Source organism: Spodoptera frugiperda, chromosome 12 (genome assembly GCF_023101765.2).
Source record: "Spodoptera frugiperda isolate SF20-4 chromosome 12, AGI-APGP_CSIRO_Sfru_2.0, whole genome shotgun sequence".
In the NCBI taxonomy this organism is placed as follows: Eukaryota; Metazoa; Arthropoda; class Insecta; order Lepidoptera; family Noctuidae; genus Spodoptera; species Spodoptera frugiperda.
Window position 1 is genome coordinate 455486 of NC_064223.1, and position 19280 is coordinate 474765.

The following is a 19280-nucleotide window of genomic DNA, read 5'->3' on the forward strand; positions in this document are numbered from 1 at the left end:
GCTATACATATTTTTGAACAATTTAAATCGCAATATTAATTCGTTATTAAATTAATTGTTGAAATGACGTACTTAATTTACTACTATACCAATTGATAATTGTCCTCCAAGAACAAGAGAGATCTTGCAAAAATTCGTAACTTAGCAACAAGTGAACGGGCACCTAACATGGCAACATGAAAGGACCAATCACGCAAGTGATCTTATTTAACCTCGATCAACGTTGCATCCAATTCATCCACTTGACGTCTATACATACACCACACACAAGAATATCGCATTGTCCAGTATTTATTTTAACTGTATCGACCTTCGCTGGAGTGGAAAAACGCCTGTGATTGTTACTGGGGATGTTTTAAGGTCATTTTATTGGATACTGGCCTAGAAAACCCAGGCATAACAATCTAATGGACCTGGAGGTCTTTGGGTCTTGATTGAATATAATAAGGCTGAAAAAAAAAACATGGTTGCACTTTGCACATGTATAGAGCTCTCGTTACTTTATGAGTTCCATATGAGACTTTATGGTCATTTGAGCCTCATTAAACGCAACGATACCACTAAGAGACATTCTGTACGATCAAGAGTCGTACTACGTTAGCAAAAGGTCATCTTTTGTATCCAGAGATCCATATGTCTTTTTAATCCAAAAGACGAGCCGCTGGATGCAGTTCGTTCCCAACCTATCTAAAAGACATTTGGTGAATAGTAAATTCGGCAGTGGCTTGATCTTAAGGCTGATATGATGATTATGGTGATGAGATAGAGGAAAACAAAAAGCAATCTGAACCTGGCTTTTAGGACCAATATTTCAATGTTGGACCAAATTTCATTTCATTTGGATGCAGTTTGCTTCCAACCGGCCTATCTAGAAGTCATTGGGGAAGGCCTATGTTCAGCAGTGGACGTCTTATGATTGATATGATATGATGATTTAAAGTTATACTGCAAACGCATTGCAAAAAATGTCATTGGAAAATCACTGAACACATATCTAAAGGATCATAGATCAATTTGCCAGACTCAAAGTGTGCCAACTGCCAATACCGTAGGCCATTCGATTGACACCGATCGTTGTGAATTGATGCAATTGCAATCAACACGGCACACGCTAAACAATTGAGGACTGATGCAGCTGCATGAACTATCAATATGCCGTGATTGATTTTAAACTACATGTCATAATGACTCGATTGATTTGCCCTGAAGATGAAGGCAGAAGTATGCAGTTGCAGGTCATCTGTGTTTTGCTAGTGAGGTCGTTGTAAGTCCAAGGAAAGGACGCGAGACTGTGGTAGGCTGATTGGCAAACAGGGCATCACATCCAGTAATCGTGATGTGTGTTGATTCGAAGTTCGAAATCCACTAATTATCGCTACTATCGCATACTCTAGTCGGTCATGCAACACAGAGAACAAAATCAAACAATGTCCATATAAGATAATATTATGAATGATTTATGATAATGGAGGATTAAAGTTTTAAGTTAGGTATGCCACCTAACATTTAAACATGATGTTGCCAAAAAAAATCCATTTATACAATCATGACCTTGCTAATCACGTTTGTGTACAATGAAACAGGTCTAGACTTCTAACATCCATTTTATCACAAAATAAAAGTCGATCTTTAAATAGCATCAATGACAATTTTACTGTTTTTCTAGAAATGTTCAGGAATTTTGGAAAGTATTTTTGGCAGTCGCTGAAATACGCAATTATGTCAAAGTGTTTTGAAGTGTTTTTCTTAAGAGTTTTAGAGTCTTGGCAAGATTTTATAAACGTCAGTGTTCCATGACGGTGATGGTGACTAAATGCAACGAAAGACTATCTGTCTACCCCATCCGAATACTCTTTTCTAGTTTAGTTACCAACTTTTTGAATAATAACCATCCTTAATATTTAGAACTTCTCTGTCGTTTCGCTCTTGGCAGAGCGGTTGTGGACACGTTGAGGCTGCCGTATTTGTATTGGAGGTAGATGCTGCTTTCCTCAAGATCTCCTGCTTTCTCTCCCTGTTCGTGGACTGTCTGGCGCAGTCTGACACAAGGTTTTGACCTGATCAATCCAGTGCATTCATATTTAGATACTTGGACCTAGACAGCCGATTTGGTAGCTCTACAAAATCTGGGTAGTGGCAGTAAAACAAACAAAAATACAGTAGCATGTTTCCTTAAGTTCACAACTAAGTCGGAACAGTAGCAACAAAATTATCTCAAGAAAAGGACTAATAAACTAGTAGAACAAGTGAGCAAATTGACACTGTAAAGCTATTATTACTGTGAATTGTGAACAATAGCACGCCATCTTCAGCTAATGATATGGAGTCGACAAACACAGATCGATTGGCGACATGATTCTACAATTATTTTCTAGTCACGTGTACCAACATGGGGGCTCGTTAACGCTTTCTCACGTAATTCTTTTATTAGATTTAATCGTAGTAATTAGAGTAGGAAATTAAAATAGATGTTGTGAATAAGGATGTCAAGAATGAATTGATTTGTGACCAGCCTGTACTTGAACCAAGTGAAGATAAATAAGAATGTGATAGATTTAAGAAAAGTCTTTATTTTCAACAAAAGGCTTAGTACGAGTTTTTTTACGTTTGACGAGATCGATACCAGTCCGCGCTCTCATTGGCCGATTCCAATCAACTAACCAATCAGTGTCAATCGTATCGATCTCAGTCAACGTAAAACAAATTCGTACTAAATCCTCAGAATACATATTTAGTTACGTTGACAAAAGTAAAATTGACAGTTTTACATAATATTGCACATATTATTTAATGTAATATAACACAAAAAGAAACTTCCAAGTCACAAGTACTAACATTACTCTCACTTTTGACGCCCACTAAAGCAACAAATACTTTTAAAACCATTTCAAAGTTAGGAAGTGCTTGACTATTTAGAAATTTGTGTCTTGACAGTTGACAACTCTCTCCAATGAATGCACTCTCGTTTGAAATTCTAGGAAAAATCATAAGAGGTCTCGTGATCATGTTCAACAGAAAACTAGAGGCTATGATGACGATGGTGATAGATTAATCGAAAACAAGATAATTCGTAAATGGAAGCATGCTACGGCACGAATGGGTCGGCTCGACCGGAGTGATACCACAACCTCACAGAAAACCGACGTGAAACAACGCTTGCGTTGTGTGGTTGTCAGGGGCAATTATCCCCCTCCTCAATCCCCGGCTTCCCAATAACCCTTAAATTCCTAAACCCCAAAATGGCCGGCAACGCATTTGTAACAGTTTTGGTGTTTCTGGTGTCCATGGGCGGCGGCGATTGCTTACCATCAGGTGATCCGTCTGTTCGTTTACCGGCCGTCAAAAATTTGGTCCTTTGGGTTTACCCTCACGAAAAATGGTATTTACGATGGATTAATTTCCTTATCGAATGTAAAAAATATTTTTTAAGTCAGTATAAACAACTACATGTAAGGCGTTAACGAAATAATATCATGAATCATACCATGCTGCCTACATAGGAGCTTGCACCCGGATCAGCTGTCTGACATTACAAACGACCAGAAATCATAAATTTACTCCTACATAAACTAAATAGTTGTTGCAAATGTAATATTAATACATTTTGATCTAGAAATCTGTAGAATATTTGGAACCTAAAGACCAAGATTTCAATTGGACCAGTCATTTTAAGCTTTATTTTATAGATCTTGTTTCTGTCTTATGTTCATCAAGAGAGTATGTATTTCGAGAATATTCGCTTTAATAAATACGAGGATATAAGTAAAGTTATGAAAAGTGACTATACTTTTATATAATAAGTATTTCAATTGATAACTATCGTGAGATATACTAAATAAACTAAAAATCACGGTTTACTCACGTAAATTAATTGAGAAAAGTTCTACTAGTTTCGAATCACAGAGGGACTCTTCATCATGAGCAGCGTGCGCAGACGCGGCGACTTCGCCGGGTCTGCTCTGTACATTAATACGCTAATTTCATGTTTTGGTGACAAGAACATTAGGTAAATAAAATAGGAAAGTGCCAACTCGCGTACATGAGTGACTTTCTTACCCGCAAGTTGACTAATAAATCATTTTATAAGAATCGAAATAGAACGCGAAAATGCAGAACATTTCCTCAATGGTTCCAGATTTCTTTTACTCTACCTTGACAATACATGATACAGTTTCTCCATAAAATTCGCAAACTAAGTAGAAAAAAGAACAAGCGTTATATTGTATTATAGCAAATAGCAATGTCCTTGTTTTTTGCCTAGAAACTGGTTTAGTATCGACACGTGTACCGATATCATAGACCGAATATGTCTCCGTGCAACTGTTAGATTAGAACCTTCTAGAAATGTTATAAAATAGTAAATTCTTAAGCTGATTTTGGTGATCTATGACATAATTATGAATCACGATAAAAAAATAAAATTTTTGTCTATCTGTTAGTTTGTTCTGGCTAATCTCTGAAATAGCTGAAGCGATTTTGACGATAGCTGATGTATTAAGGAGTAACGTAGACTACTTTTATTAACCCCCAAGTCCATTAACCACACCAGCGAAGCCGCGGACACCAGCTAGTAATAAATAATAATGCAAATATACTATTTACTTATGTTATTATGCAAATAATAGTTAAAGGCAATACTAATTTATTTTAAGGATGAAGCAATCATATTAATATTAATCTTTGAATATTTATACATAAGGTTTAATATTCTTTACCTAAGCATTTAAATTAGTTACGACTTTCCAACACATACCTTGAAGATGAATTCATAATCGTTATACTGATATTATTAGATAAAATCGCGTTTGTTTTTGTCTGTCTGACTCTCCCGTCCGGCTTTTTTGAGGGAGGATTATCTTCTTATGACTGTGATAATCATGTCCAATCTGTACCCTTAGAACGAGTTTGGTTTACATTTAACGAAAACGAAACGAGAGCGCATTCGGCGCACTGATTGGTCACATCATCGCCGGCCTATAAGTGGCCACTGCTGACCAAAGACCTCTACTCACACGGAGAAGGTTTGAGCATTAATCACCACGCTTGCTCAATGCGGTTTGGTTAGTTTTAAATACAAAGCGACGTTAATGAATAACCGTCAATCGGGTAAAACCTGGAGGAAAGGCTTAACGCAGTACCTAAGCAACTGACGATTCCCTTTGTAAATAGGCATTGAATCACTGGAATATCCGTGCGGATTAAAATAATAAATAACAAATAAATAATTCATAACATCTTTGAATCGAATATGAATATTTAGATACCTATTACCACCAGTAACTTTTTCATCTTTATCCTTAAATTTTATGAAGTCATGCCAATTGTCAATGAGATTAATTATAAAGTTATCGGCTTACTCACGTAACTGTTTATCGAGGAAAACTCGACTAGTTTCAAGCCATGCTAGAGGCTCATATTCATGAGCCATTTCGCGACACACGACGCGGCGATTGTCGACTAACAGTTACGTGAATAAGCCGATAACATAATAATTAATTTAGTATGTCTCACGAAAGTTATACCTAATAAAGTTATAGTAAATTGTTTATTAGGTAATTGTCAATTGTGCATTAGATGTGGTTTCCTGTTGTTCATTATTGTGATTCATTTTAGGTACACCTATAGGAATTAGTGACGTTGCTTCCTCCAGTGTTTGGGAGTAGGTTCCATTGTAACTTCCAACTTAGAATATTCTAGTCTTGCACACTTATAACTCTTTTTGAGATTTCTTTTTCTGCCTTTTTTACTGCTACGGTGTAGACAGGCTTCCTCGAGATTCAGTCATGTATTTAGGTCTTGAGTAATTTTCATCCATATGCCATAAAATACTATACTTCGTAAAAATGTACCAATATTTTTGAAGCTTCATATTTCCTTATTACAAACCGAAGCAGACACATTCAGTAGATCGGTATGGACGTCAGAAACAATACATTTGAACGCTTTTCTTTGATTTTGGAGGCGGCCTTGTTTTTCAATTACTTCCTAAAGCGAGTCCCATTGATCTATTGTTAGGCATCGCAGTGACCTCGATGAGAGTCTGTCCGTAAAAACAGGCATTACACGACTCTTTTACATTTGCTAATGAATTCTGGTTATTTGTGGTCATTTTCCTTTGCAGAAAAACCCGGTAAGGGAAGTCGTTTTTCTAGAAATTATTTACTGTTAAGTTGCAGTTTAACGAGTTTAGTTTCACAGATCCATTGAAACCAATTTCTGTAATACCAATTTCAAAATTATAGTACAGTATCAAGATTGATCTCTACCTATCCAATTCAGGGCAAGAAATTGACCCTCAATTTGAAAAATAGCGTCATAGAGTGAAATGATAAACAAATACACCAGCATGCAAATTGACCCTCTTATACTCTTGCAAGAACTAGAACACCGAGCAATTTTCCTCATACTAAGTAAAAACTGGTCCAATAGGGCTTTTGCAAACGTATCAAAGCAATGGGCGCCATCATGTCCCCACACCATCATTAGCCCATTGTCCACGCCGCACCATATAGGACGTTAATGGGTTCCTGGTGACCCACACACGGAGATGACGCAAATGATGGGATGATACCATGTGTAGCGGGATTTTGAAACATGAAATAATGATGCGTGATTCTCGTCAAGGAAAATGTTGAAGAATATTACTACAATAGATTTAACATTACAACTAGATACAATAGACGTTTGCGTGTTGTAAAAATAGTTCAATAAAAAAACAGTGTACAAACCGTTCAAATGCATTTTTTTAAGGAGGTAAATCATCCAATGACTTCTCCCGCCTTGGGTGAGGCGAGAGGAATGTCAGACTCCTACTGACTAAATACCACCCCGTTCCTATTCCTACTTTTCGAGCCGGAGCCCCGGAAACCCGCTAGGCAGTCCGCAGCCCGGTAGTCTAAAGGCTAGATACACATAAATCGTCCTAAAAGACGAAGAGTATTCTAGAAAAACATTAAATGCAAAAACTTACACAAACTCCGGTTCAACGACCTCTATACTAAACAGACAGTTTTGCAATTCCATTTTTGGAGGTCCATAACCATACGATAAAATGTAAATTCTATTAAAATTAAGGTCATTAGCAACTAAAAACCTTATTTTCGACACATTTCAAAAGCCATCAGACGGCCATTTTGTTACGTAAACAGTCCTTCGAGTCCTCAAAATGGCGGTTGCGCAACGGTTCGCAAATTACATCGAGTGCGTGACCAAGTCAATATAGGAATGATTATCACAATTATATCCGTTGTGGGACAAGGAAGGCCTGATTAGGTCGCCTGTTAGAAGACTAATGAGCTGACTTCGTGATGGCATGTCCTAATAGGGTTTTCCTCATTGAGTTAGGGAGAAGTATAAATGGGACATCCACTATTGTCTTCTCAACGTACTATTTAGTCATCACCTAGTTTTCCTCCTGTGTCGTGGGTGCGTTTACAAACATACAATTTCACATACGTATGACACCTAGACCCTGAACAACAATCTGTGGATCACACAAAGATTTGTTCCGTACCTACGAGAATCGAACCTGAGTCAAGTAGCCTAGCCACAACGCCAACTATGGAGTCAATTTTTAAAATAGTTAGTATAAACATAACTACTAGAAAAACCCAAAAGAAAATACTTTCTTTTTCTAGTTCTACTTTCAAACTTGAATGTCACACATTAAAACCTCAGAAACGGCTGAACTGTTATCGATAAGCCATCGGCTCGCGTAATTGATTACTCGTTTCTGTTACACGTGAACCGCACAAAACCATAACTCGTGTGGACCATGAAATAATCGATTTCTAAATCTGTTGTAAAAACTCAAATCTTGTAATTAAATTGGAAAATTGTTTTCTTTTAAGATTAGTGTTGGTAGTGCCTTTTTTGACGTGATGTAAGCTTGTATTACCAATGTTAGAAGAAATACTATAATGCTTGTAATATCTGTTTGGATATACCAGCTAAACATTGAGCTCTAGGAAAATCATCCAATGACTTCTCCCGCCTTGGGCGAGGCGAGAGGGAGTGTCAGACTCTTACTAAAAACTACCCCGGTAAACCCGCTAGGTAGTCAGCTTTTTTTAATCAGCATCTTTTTATTGTGCCAAAAATATAATCCCAAACAGTACGCTACGAGCGAAAACTTTGTAACTAAAGAACCTTATAATTTGACCCTAAATTGCATCATAAAAATCTCCAATTACCAACGAATAAAAATAAATCTTTCCGGAACATCTACAGGGTTTTTGAACCCAAGAACTATATATAACAAAACAACAGACGGTTTCTCATAAAAATGCTCCTCTCATACTATAACAGGAAAAACCGCAAATACTTACATGTATAGTCATACAAGAGAATCTTGGTAATAAAACGTTAAGCTCTAAATTATGATCTTTTGTTGTCAAGGGTCTCAGAAAGATCATAAAACTCAACGGTCTGAAGATCACACGGAGACTCACTAAAAGAATACGAAGTCACATAACGGAAAATTCAATTCTGACCCAATTTTTAAGGAAAATTATTTATATAAGACGAGGAAATCTTTAGAAAAAAAAGTAATCGTAATAGAGGCTGTTAAGGGTCATTGTCGTTTTGAGGAAAACCACATTAGAGACGATCTGTAACGATCTGTCTCGATGTCTAGACAAACGTTTTGTAACGATTATGTGATTCGAGGAAGTCATAGTCACGACTCACGCCCTTTCAAGTAAACAGCTTGTAAAAACGTTAATAATGACAGTAATCTCAGAGTTCCCTCTTCCGAAGCTTTAATTTCCTAATTCCTCTTTCCGTCTTTCACAGAATCTTCGATAAGGATCCAGTTTCTCCACTCTCAAAGATAAGTACTAACTTGATTAATTGACTGGTAGATAATTCTTACAAACTACGTTATTTATCTGGTAGATGGTGAGTCTAGAAACTATTTTTTAAGAATGAAAACATCCTGTGTCTTCTGCATTGGGCGAGGTGAGAGAGAGAGTCAGACTCTTACTGACCAAAAATGACCCCGTTCCTACTCCTGCTCTTGTTCGAGGCGAAGCCCGGAAGCACATTAGGTAATCCGCATCTGTGGGTCCAGGTTTCAGACCTACTGGGGCCCATCTGTGGTGTTTTGAGGGCTCTTGGTTGGGTAAGGCGCACGTGGACCGTGACTAGCTACCGTTGCTCACCATCTGCAGATCCGACAAACTACTCTATTTATCCTGTTAATTTTCTGAATATTGTCATTTGATTAAAGTATCCACAAAGCCCAATAACTGAAGATACTATTGCACAGAACAATTACTAACGACCCAGTTATGTCGCAACACTAATCTGCAAGTCTACGTTATAACTGGAATCATCTGTTACGAAATTACTTGATTATATCACTAGATATTTAGCTGGTACAATTTACACCTGGTTTGGAAGGATTTATAGCATGTGATGTGAATATGTATGTTAATTCGAAACAAGTTAGTTTATATATGCCTTTAAGATTCGGTTGAGCATTTCTTCACTTGTCTTGTTATGAATGTGGCTTTTGCACTCCAAGACAAACCAGATTCAACTCGTCTTTTTCTAAACTTAGGTCTCACTTGATGACTTCTAGATGAACTGGTTAGAATCGACCTGCTTCCAACAATCGCTCCCTCTGCCAATATATCTGATAATCGGTCTTTTGCGGATACCTTCTTCTCAGTAACCTTAATTCCAATAGACAGGTCTGGTCATAGAAACGCAAATGGGTACAGAAATCATGACTCCCTACAAAATACCACAATTTTCAATGGAAATCACCCAAGTTCCGTATAAGTAGTCAACCACAGGCGCAGTGTGAAACCACAAAGAGTTAATGAGCAGACGTCTAATACGGTCATACTATCATACTTTGTAGGTTATACTATACTTTAGAAATAATGGGAATAATCAGGAATTCAAATCCACCGTGTTTTCTCATCCATACTGAAATTCTGCTCCTTAATGGATGAAAGTAGCAACCATGACGGACCTGATGTTCTCTCATTTTTTTGATGAATCAAATAAGTGATGAGTAAACTACATAAGTTTTTCCAGCCACAAGAAGTGGTTATCGAAAAACTACACGATAATTTGCTTAATCGATTCAAAGTCAAAGTTAAAATTCTGTATTTCAAATAGACCAGGAAAGCGGTTTTGAACGTCAATGCAAATATAAAAATATTAATAACAATGCCGGTCTGTCGGTCAGTCCTCTAGTGAAGCGATTTGCTCGTGTATAGATTAGAGAAAGAACGAGCAAGAAACTCCATAGGTGACTCTTGATTGACATTATAATTTTGAGAAACCTTATCAAAAACTCAGGAAATTCATAATCCTATCCGCTGATTCTGTTAGCAATTTTCGAGTACAGTTAGCAGGATTGATTTATCGTTATTACAAACGCGATCTCGAAGCAATTTGTTAACATTAGCGATCGATATCTAAATCGATATTACGTGTGGAACGGGCTCGCCTAAAAAGGTTTCGCTTCAAGTGATCATTATGTTATTGTTCACGATACGATTAACCAGTATATACTGGCATGACTTGTTTCAATATAACATTTCAAGTTTTGAGTAGGTAGACAACTATGTTGCATAGTTTTTTGATTGGGTGTGGTGGTTGTACATGTATACTTAATTATACCTATATGCTGTTGTAATCAATATATTGTCAGGTTGCCCAGACTTGCCACAGCTAAGTGACTATTTTAAAACACGTACCTTAACATCTATAAGCCTGACAGCGAATGCAGCAGCTTCAGGCGCGGTGAGGCTGAGCTGGCAGGGGGTGCGGGGTGCGGAGGGGGGCCGGACTAAGGCCAGCGCCAGCGCAGCCCCCGCCCCGCTGTTGCTGCCTAACTCCAGTTTCTCTGTGCGCCCGCATAGCAGACTAGAACAGATCCCTGGAACAAATAGAAAGGACATTTGAAATCTTGATGTTATTTTAGGAAGATTTTCTAAATCTAGAAAAACGAAGAAAGAAATAATTGAGTGAATTAAATGTGTTTTGGTTACGATTAGTTCTATCTGTCGAAATGTTAAGGTACATGGTGAAACTATCCCGATGACTCCCGTTGTTTCCATGATAGAAGTACCTAATTAGAAAATACGACGCAATTCCAATTCAACTGAAAATACTCTGTATCTTCCAATACAGACCTCTATCAAATGAGGTCTAAAAGTCAGTTTTTTTACCAATTTTATGTATTTCATGCAACGTACATACTATTGTATCTTCTATCATAGAGGACAAATCTTCATGAGCACATAAAAAGTAGCTCCGAAAATATATTTTGACATCAGACATAAAACAATTTATCGAAGCCAATTCAGGCAATAAAGTCCAGACGGTGCAGAAATAAACTGTTTACAGCGCAGTCGCGAAGAGATGCGATTATGACTGCTCATGATTGAAGAGAATTCTAAGCGAATATCTTCTTTAAGTAAGTAAACTATACAATTTAAAAAACTAAAAAAATGAACCGAGGAAAGGTTTATAAATCAGATCCCTAAAACCTTTTCCTAAGTCTGAAAAATACTATGCTGAAAAGGGCATCTAAATCGGTTCAGCCAAGCGCATACATACAGGTCAAACTGAGAACCTTTTTTGAAGGCGGTTAAAAAGGTGACAGAAAGTCACTTTCAATCGGTGGGTCTGGAATCTATAAGTCATTGTTCAGAAATGAACATCTCGTGTTTAATACGACACTAATGATGATGAGATATTACTATTCACTAGTTAAAACCATGATTTGTGGTAAGTACAAGTACAATGACTTATTCTTAACAGTCCTTTCATGTTCATATTATGCAACGATGGTATTATAATATCATACATGTTTATGTGACCATTGAATTGCGGAGAACTATTAGATAATTGTGTTTTCTATACCAACATCCATCAACTGTTAGTCATGCCGTATTTCAATGAACATTTCATCAATTCATAAAGCTATCATCATGGTGTCAACCAGACTAGTCATAAAATAAAATAGCCTTTATTGCTGTTTCTTCCTTACAATTATACATTAATATATTCCTAATTTCTAAACTAAATTGAATTGATTCATTCTAAAATGCATTTTAATTATCGGCAACTGATTTTTTTTTTGTGTAACAGCTTGTCTGTCGACATGGCCTCCTCCAAAGATTTCCACATAATTCTGTCTCTTGCTAATCGGGACTATACCAGACCAGCTATTTTTATTATGCCATCTTCCCATCTTTTCGTTTGTCTGCCTTTATTTCTCGGACCAGACTAGTATTCATATATTAATTATCCTAGTTCCCTACGCCTTTCAAGAAAACAGGTGATGTCTATAATGTTCTTAAAACATATAAACAAATAGTTTTTATTTAAACACTCCCATCAACTGACTCCCACATCACAACATTTGCATACTGGTTAGGAAAATTAGATTATGAGCGTAAAACCGTTTATTTTATTGCGAATTTGCAAGCCAAATGTATGTGTATAAATACTTAGCAACTCCGAAACGTATGAGCAATCAGCATTTGGCAAAGGATTGGCTGTGCACATTCAAATTATCATATTCATAATCTTAGTGTGTGTTAGATTAAAATGTTATACGTTAGCATACAATTAATTTATTTCTGGTGCGTTCTCTATTATCTTCGTGATATCTTTTTTTATGGAATAAGCCAGTAAACGAGCAGACGTCGCCTATGGACACTTGAAACACTTACAAATGCATTGTCGTTGGGGAATCTGGGATTGGGAAGATTGGGGAGGGGTTTAAATGTGCCTTCATTAACCTCACCCATACAACGAAACACCAACACAAGCGTTGTTTCACGTCGGTTTTCTATAAGGCCGTGGTATCACTCCGATCAAGCAAGCCCATTCGTGCCAAAGCATGGCTCTCCCACACTTATCAATATCATGCAATTTAAGATTTCCTTAGGTTAAAATGTTTTAGTTTTAAAATTTTTCAGTGCTCTCAGTAACCAACACGAGCTGAGTTGAACTGTACAACATAATATGTACTTAAGTTCAATTTACACCTTTGTGATAATTGTCTGGCTTGTCAACTGATCGTACACTACGTTTCATTTTCTCTTCATACTATTTTATTCTTCTTATTTTTAGTTTTGGTAAGTAGGTACTTAATTTTATTTGTATCATAACTAGACGTTAAAAAGAGGCTTCTGTGAGGCGTTACCGGACCTAACAAGTATTCACGATTCATGACGCACTATATTTTGAGAACTTATGTTTTTCATGGAACTCTGAATTCTCCATACAAGTCGCTTGCGCATGTGAACTGTACAAATCGTGACAAAAGTATACGTATGTATAACTATAATATAAAAATAAGTCAGGTTTTCCTTCCTGACGCTATAACTTCAGAACGCACGAACCGATTTCCACGATTTGGGTAGGTATCAGGCTCCGTGAGGTTTATAGCAAAAAATTCAAAGAAAAACAGGGAAAATCTTTGGTGGCGAAACCGGAGTTCAAATACATAAACCTAAGCATTGTATTTCCTTGTCTGTTTAATCCCTGGTATACCTAATATAAGAAACATTTTTGAGCATAATTTAATTTTATTTTATGCCACTTATAACCTTTCTGAATCATTCTGAACTGCAAAGATAATATTTTAAAACAAAATTAGGAAAATCTTGGCACACAAGAAAGAAAAGCAGTACTTATTTATTTACAAAAAAAAAACAACTGCTTTTCATCAAACAACCATTCACAACCGTCTCACGCGCAATGATAGAAAACCGCCATGCGCAGTCCGAATGCGCAATAGCAAACATGCGTACACGCATGCGTTTAAGGGCAAACAGCCGGTCGGACAGAAATAAAACAAATTAATATTCTAAGTCTATTCCCAGTCTCATTATCGATACATTAAATTAAATGCCTTTAATGGTTTGTAGCTACCGAAAGACCGAAAATAGCCTTCTGTGTGTCCGTTTAGTAATCACTTTAGTCATTAACTTAGTTGAGCGGCCAGGTTTTTAGAGCGGCCATCTTATTTGTATGTTTGCCTAAAGATATTTAGTTATTACGTGAGATGATGACGGGGTATGAAAATTAAAAATCTGTTTAGTCCGACAGTTAGGTAATGAAAAAACATTAGACACGTCTTTTATTTAGTCTTATAAGATAACAAGACTTGGATAAAACGAATCAACGTTTAGGAGTGGGAGCAGATACGTCATTTCTGCGTATGAAATGTAGCTAGAAGTGATGTCGTGGTATTTCAAATCGATATAACTCCGAAAGTATTTGTTTCCGTAAGAAAATAAAAAATACGTGTCTAATATTTTAAAATAATCTACAAGACGGATATTAAAATAAAAATTAGTCATCTACCCTATTACCTACATACCTATAAGTTAATACAAGAAGTCTGAAATAGTTGTTCGTTGGTCGGTTTTTCCTCGTCCAAATTCCAGTCTGGCTAGTTTTTCTAGTTCCGTTTTGAGTTATTTTTGTTTGTATGACATAATTATAGTGTTCAACATTATTTTATTGACTTGTTTTGACTAGGTTGGTTCTTCAAAATTCTTAAGTTTGTCCGACACGTAGTACCTACAAGAAAAAATAGTTAAATTGCCTAGCTCACTGTTCTGTATCTACTTACTTACAGAAATTACCTGCTAGCTGTAGACACAGCAGACATATACATCATTAGGACTTATACCCTTTACTTTGACTTTACAAATATTTTATTAGATAATATTTGTTTTATTCTCCAAGCCTACTCCTTTAGCCTGTGACTAAAGAAGTAGTCATCGAAAAGTAAATTCTAGACTTATGATTTTAAATACTAGAATGATCTAAGGTGGGTTAGGTTTAGTTTTCTTAAAACGTTAGGCTAAGTAGGTATTACTATTAAGTAAAGATTGATTCAGTGCAGATACTGTAGCTATTGTTATACCAAATTGTACGCTTTTTAGGAAAAACCAATGGTTACAAAAGAGTTGGGTTGGTTTCCAAGTATATCTACAAACAACAAACACAAAATAATTCACTAAGTACCAAAAATAATAACACCTAATCTATTTTTAAACCTAACTAGCAACGTTTACACGAAAATGCGACAAAACAAACGAACTTAGTTCATAAATAAACATCATAATAACTATACTTAAAAATAACCTTGAGAACGTTCGAGAAAATTCTAGAAAAAAACAAAAGAAAATAAAGATCCTTTGCTTTTGGTCGCCATTTTTCTTCCATCGCTAACGTCAAATTGACGTCATTGAAACGTCAAAGTCAGCTGATCGCTTACACAATGCACGCTGCTTTTCACGGATGAAAGGACAAAAAAAAGAAACATTGGCACATAATCAAGTGTAACGCGTATGTCAAGTGGCTTTTTCAATACATAGGACAGGTGTACTAATATTTTGGGTTGTCTGTTTTGTATATGTACATAGGTTGTAAACTACTCATGTACGCAGACACAACATAATACAGACACGGTACCTAAATTGTATGAGAGAAATCAGCAATTTCAATGTAGGTAGTCCTGAGTTTAGTTAGTTATAAGATTATTTGAAATTGCTGTAAGTCTTTGACTGCCAATAGAAAACTGTTGAAGGCAAATCCTCCGCTAACGTCGGTCACCGGTGACCACCACGTCGTTCAATGTGTTAAGCAAAAGCAGCAGTTTTAGAAGTGATTTCACGCGATATTTCCAATCGTAATATATCATTGAAAGTATTTGTTTCCAAAATACATGTATCTAATATTTTTTTAAATAATCTACAACACGGACATTAAAACAAAAAAAATTGTCACCTACACTACTTAATAAATTATATCTAAACGATGAAACAATCCATTAACAAAGGGAAATGCAACTTTACTCAATAAATTACAATAAATATTGACACTAACACCCAGTTGTAAAGGTCTCATTATGCTAAATAGGTATCTAGCGATCCTATTTATAGAATGGTACTTAGCTTGCGTAAGACCTAGGTACTAAGGTAGACACTAGGCAGAAAGCCGTTTCTTATTACAAACACGTTTCGTCTTCATCAGAAGGTATACGCCATAACTTGAGGCTCGTTTTCACTTAGGTCTTAGGACTTGGTGCCAAGATATAAACATTTTTTGAAGAGAGCATTGAGTCAGACGCTGATTTCATAGTAGTTAGGCGGTTTGGTAAAGGCATGTAAAGTACCTACTTAAATAGGCATTAGCCCTAGTTTACTTAATCTTGACTGCATGGTTGACGTGGTGGCTGGGCAATTGGCTGCCACGCATTCGGGTTCGTTTTCCGCACGGAGCAACTCTGTGTTATCCACAAATTGTTGTACGAACTTGTACGTATGTAAACGCATTCGCAACAAAGAAGGAGAAAACCGTAATTTAAGGAAACTTATTTTTTTTAAGAAAACTTCCTTGTACTTTCTGAAATCTTTCCCAAAAGCTACTCTATCCATAAGTCATCATTCCTATTAAAAGCAGTGAAGAAGGTTGTAAGCAAAAAGTTGAAAATGACCTGCCTATCAGCAATTTTCTCAAATATAGGGTACCTATTTAAACAAGATAAAGAAATTAAAGTTGTAGTTCTCGCTCCTGCAAAGCGATTGTAAATGATGCCACTGCACTGCACTTAACATTCTGCATACGATTCGATTGCAAATCATCGGGCACTGTTCCAAAATGCTGAACTGGAAATCAATGAGCGTCGTGCAGGTGTTGCAAGTTCCCTTTGCGCACACAAACACGAGGATTTGCAGAAAAACATCTGTTTAAAATATTTTACGGTGATAAGTGTGTACTGTGGTACTTCAAGAAAACGAATTAGGTACCAAAGTATATTTTTTAAGGGACAACTCTCCACATCCTCCCGTAACCGCTGCAACTCCTGTAAGCCAGGATTTACAGTAGATGCAACCATCTAAACACCGGAACACTAAGCTCCGGCGCGTCCCAGGGAAATGAATGAAAAAACTATATAACTATTAAGGACAGTTAAAGACTACATACAATACTAGTTTCGATGCTTTTGCATATGAAATCTTATCTTTGGACAACTGACTTGTTACCACTTTTCATATCCACCCAAATACATGTAGACCCATCCAAAAGGTTGGTTGAAATTTTGATAACCTTCATTGACAAAACTCATTTCGACACCACCAGAATTCACCGCATCGATACAACGAGGACTTGACAACAGAAACTAGTTCAGCAACACTTCAAAACCGAACCAAACACCGAATTAGTCATTACCCAACACCAAGGCAACCTTTTGAACCAGTTCATTCACACTCCATGCCTACACACGAACACTGATATAACAAAGAATTGAACCCGTATTTATAAATTACGTGGTGGCTTTAGTTCCGCGAGTACCTACGCTTCTATTGTTACATGTGGTGTACGCAACTCTATCGGTCGACGACCCCGTGACGTCATTAGTGCTTGCAGCCATGGCAACCATAAATAAGTGAAGGAAATTGTGCATGGACATTTTAAAGGTGTGTTGCAGTCAAGAGGAAAAGTAATGGAGTCTGTAGCTGCCCAAAAAAGTAGACCGATAAATATAAGATTAGTAACTCTCAGACTCAAACACAAACACACAAACTTTCACATTTGTAAAATAAGTAAGAGTTCTTTGGAAATTGACTATATACGCCTATTCAGAAAAAAATAGCTATAACTATTAAATTTTTTATGACGGTAAACGACCAGACGGGTCACCTGATGGTAAACAATCGCCGCCGCCCATGGACAACCAAAACACCAGAGGTGCCGGACTTTTGGGGGTGAAGAATTTAGTTGTTAGGGCATCGAGGATTTGGAAGATTGGGAATGCTCTATGCGACACGCGATCACCAACATGGTTGCAAACCACAACTAATGAAGCGGTCAAAATGGGCACCTAATACCCCGTACTTTTAAAAACAATTTGCGAAACCTGATAATAAATTAATGATTAATTACATACCAACAGCTGATTTAGTTACTATTATAAAAATGAGTTTAAATTACAGTTTTATTTGTTTTAAGTATTTATTAATTTTGTGGTGGTAGATATCACTAATAATACGTTTTATAAATCGGAAAAATCATTAATTTGCCACAAAGTGCGTGAATTATAAACAAATTGGTGTTAGATTACCCTAAATGCTTTATAATGTTTATATATTTATAAATACATTTGAAAACTGGGAATTGGAATGCAATTATGGGATATAAATATAATTTGAATGTCTATAATTAACAGCATACTAGATAGCATTCTATATTAATAAACACAAGTCATTAAGGACGCGTTCTCATAATTGACAGGTATCGAATCGCATCACTACATTGACACGACTCTCGACAATACACACATACGCACGGATAGCTGCGGAAATTATGACAAAATGAACTTGATACTTTGAAAGTTTGAATATTTTCTTACTTTCTTTTTTAATATTTTTATTTTGTTTAGTGCGTGCGTAGACTCAAATGTTTTGTGTTATCTGTTGTTCAATTCCGTTCAGTGCCGAATTTGGGCTCGGATTATTCGATTGGTGTCATTTTCATAGTTTTCGGAAAGTAAGCGTTCGAAATCAAAAATCAAATGGTGCCAACGCAAAACTAACTTTTTACATGCTTTTATTTAGTTTCATATGTAAAGGATGTATGTATGTGTGTTTGTTTGTATGTTTCCATATAACCGACCTCTTCCAACTCGATTTTTACCCATTTTAAACGGACCGATTTCGTTCAAACTTTGTAGACTTATCAAGGACCGGTGGCAAATTAATACCTCGTAGAAATTAATCAAGGGTCAGGAATCCCTGACGTGGACACTTAACAGCCCAGATGAACCTGAAGAGATATGAATATACTATCTTAAGAAAAGTTGTTCAGCGTGATGAGCACATTTTAGCGCCATACGAAAATCGAGGATGTAGAATCCCTGACATGGACTCCAGCCCAGCCGAACCTGAAGAGATTTGAATATACTTTCAACAAAAGATATTTAGCGTGATGAGCATTTTATATGAATATACTATCTTAAGAAAAGTTGTTCAGCGTGATGAGCACATTTTAGCGCCATACGAAAATCGAGGATGTAGAATCCCTGACATGGACTCCAGCCCAGCCGAACCTGAAGAGATTTGAATATACTTTCAAGAAAAGATATTTAGCGTGATGAGCACTTTTTCGCCATATCTTTTATACTAATTATTCTCATAACAATACTAAATTTTCCGCCTACTGTTAGTATTAATATTAAAATTATTTTGTTCGGTTCATCACAAAAACATGTTTTTAAGTTTTTTTAATCT

General features: G+C 36.4%; 1 protein-coding gene across 4 annotated transcripts in view; it reads right to left on the bottom strand.

The window, feature by feature from the left end:
- Positions 1–19280, bottom strand: part of LOC118262454 (uncharacterized) — a 75986-nt gene that overhangs the window by 39900 nt on the left and 16806 nt on the right. For all 4 annotated transcript variants that reach the window (XM_035573816.2, XM_035573815.2, XM_050697417.1 and 1 more), the window contains exon 2: positions 10716–10897. In XM_035573816.2, the coding sequence (XP_035429709.1) occupies positions 10716–10897 (182 nt within the window). The remainder of the gene's footprint in view (positions 1–10715; positions 10898–19280) is intronic.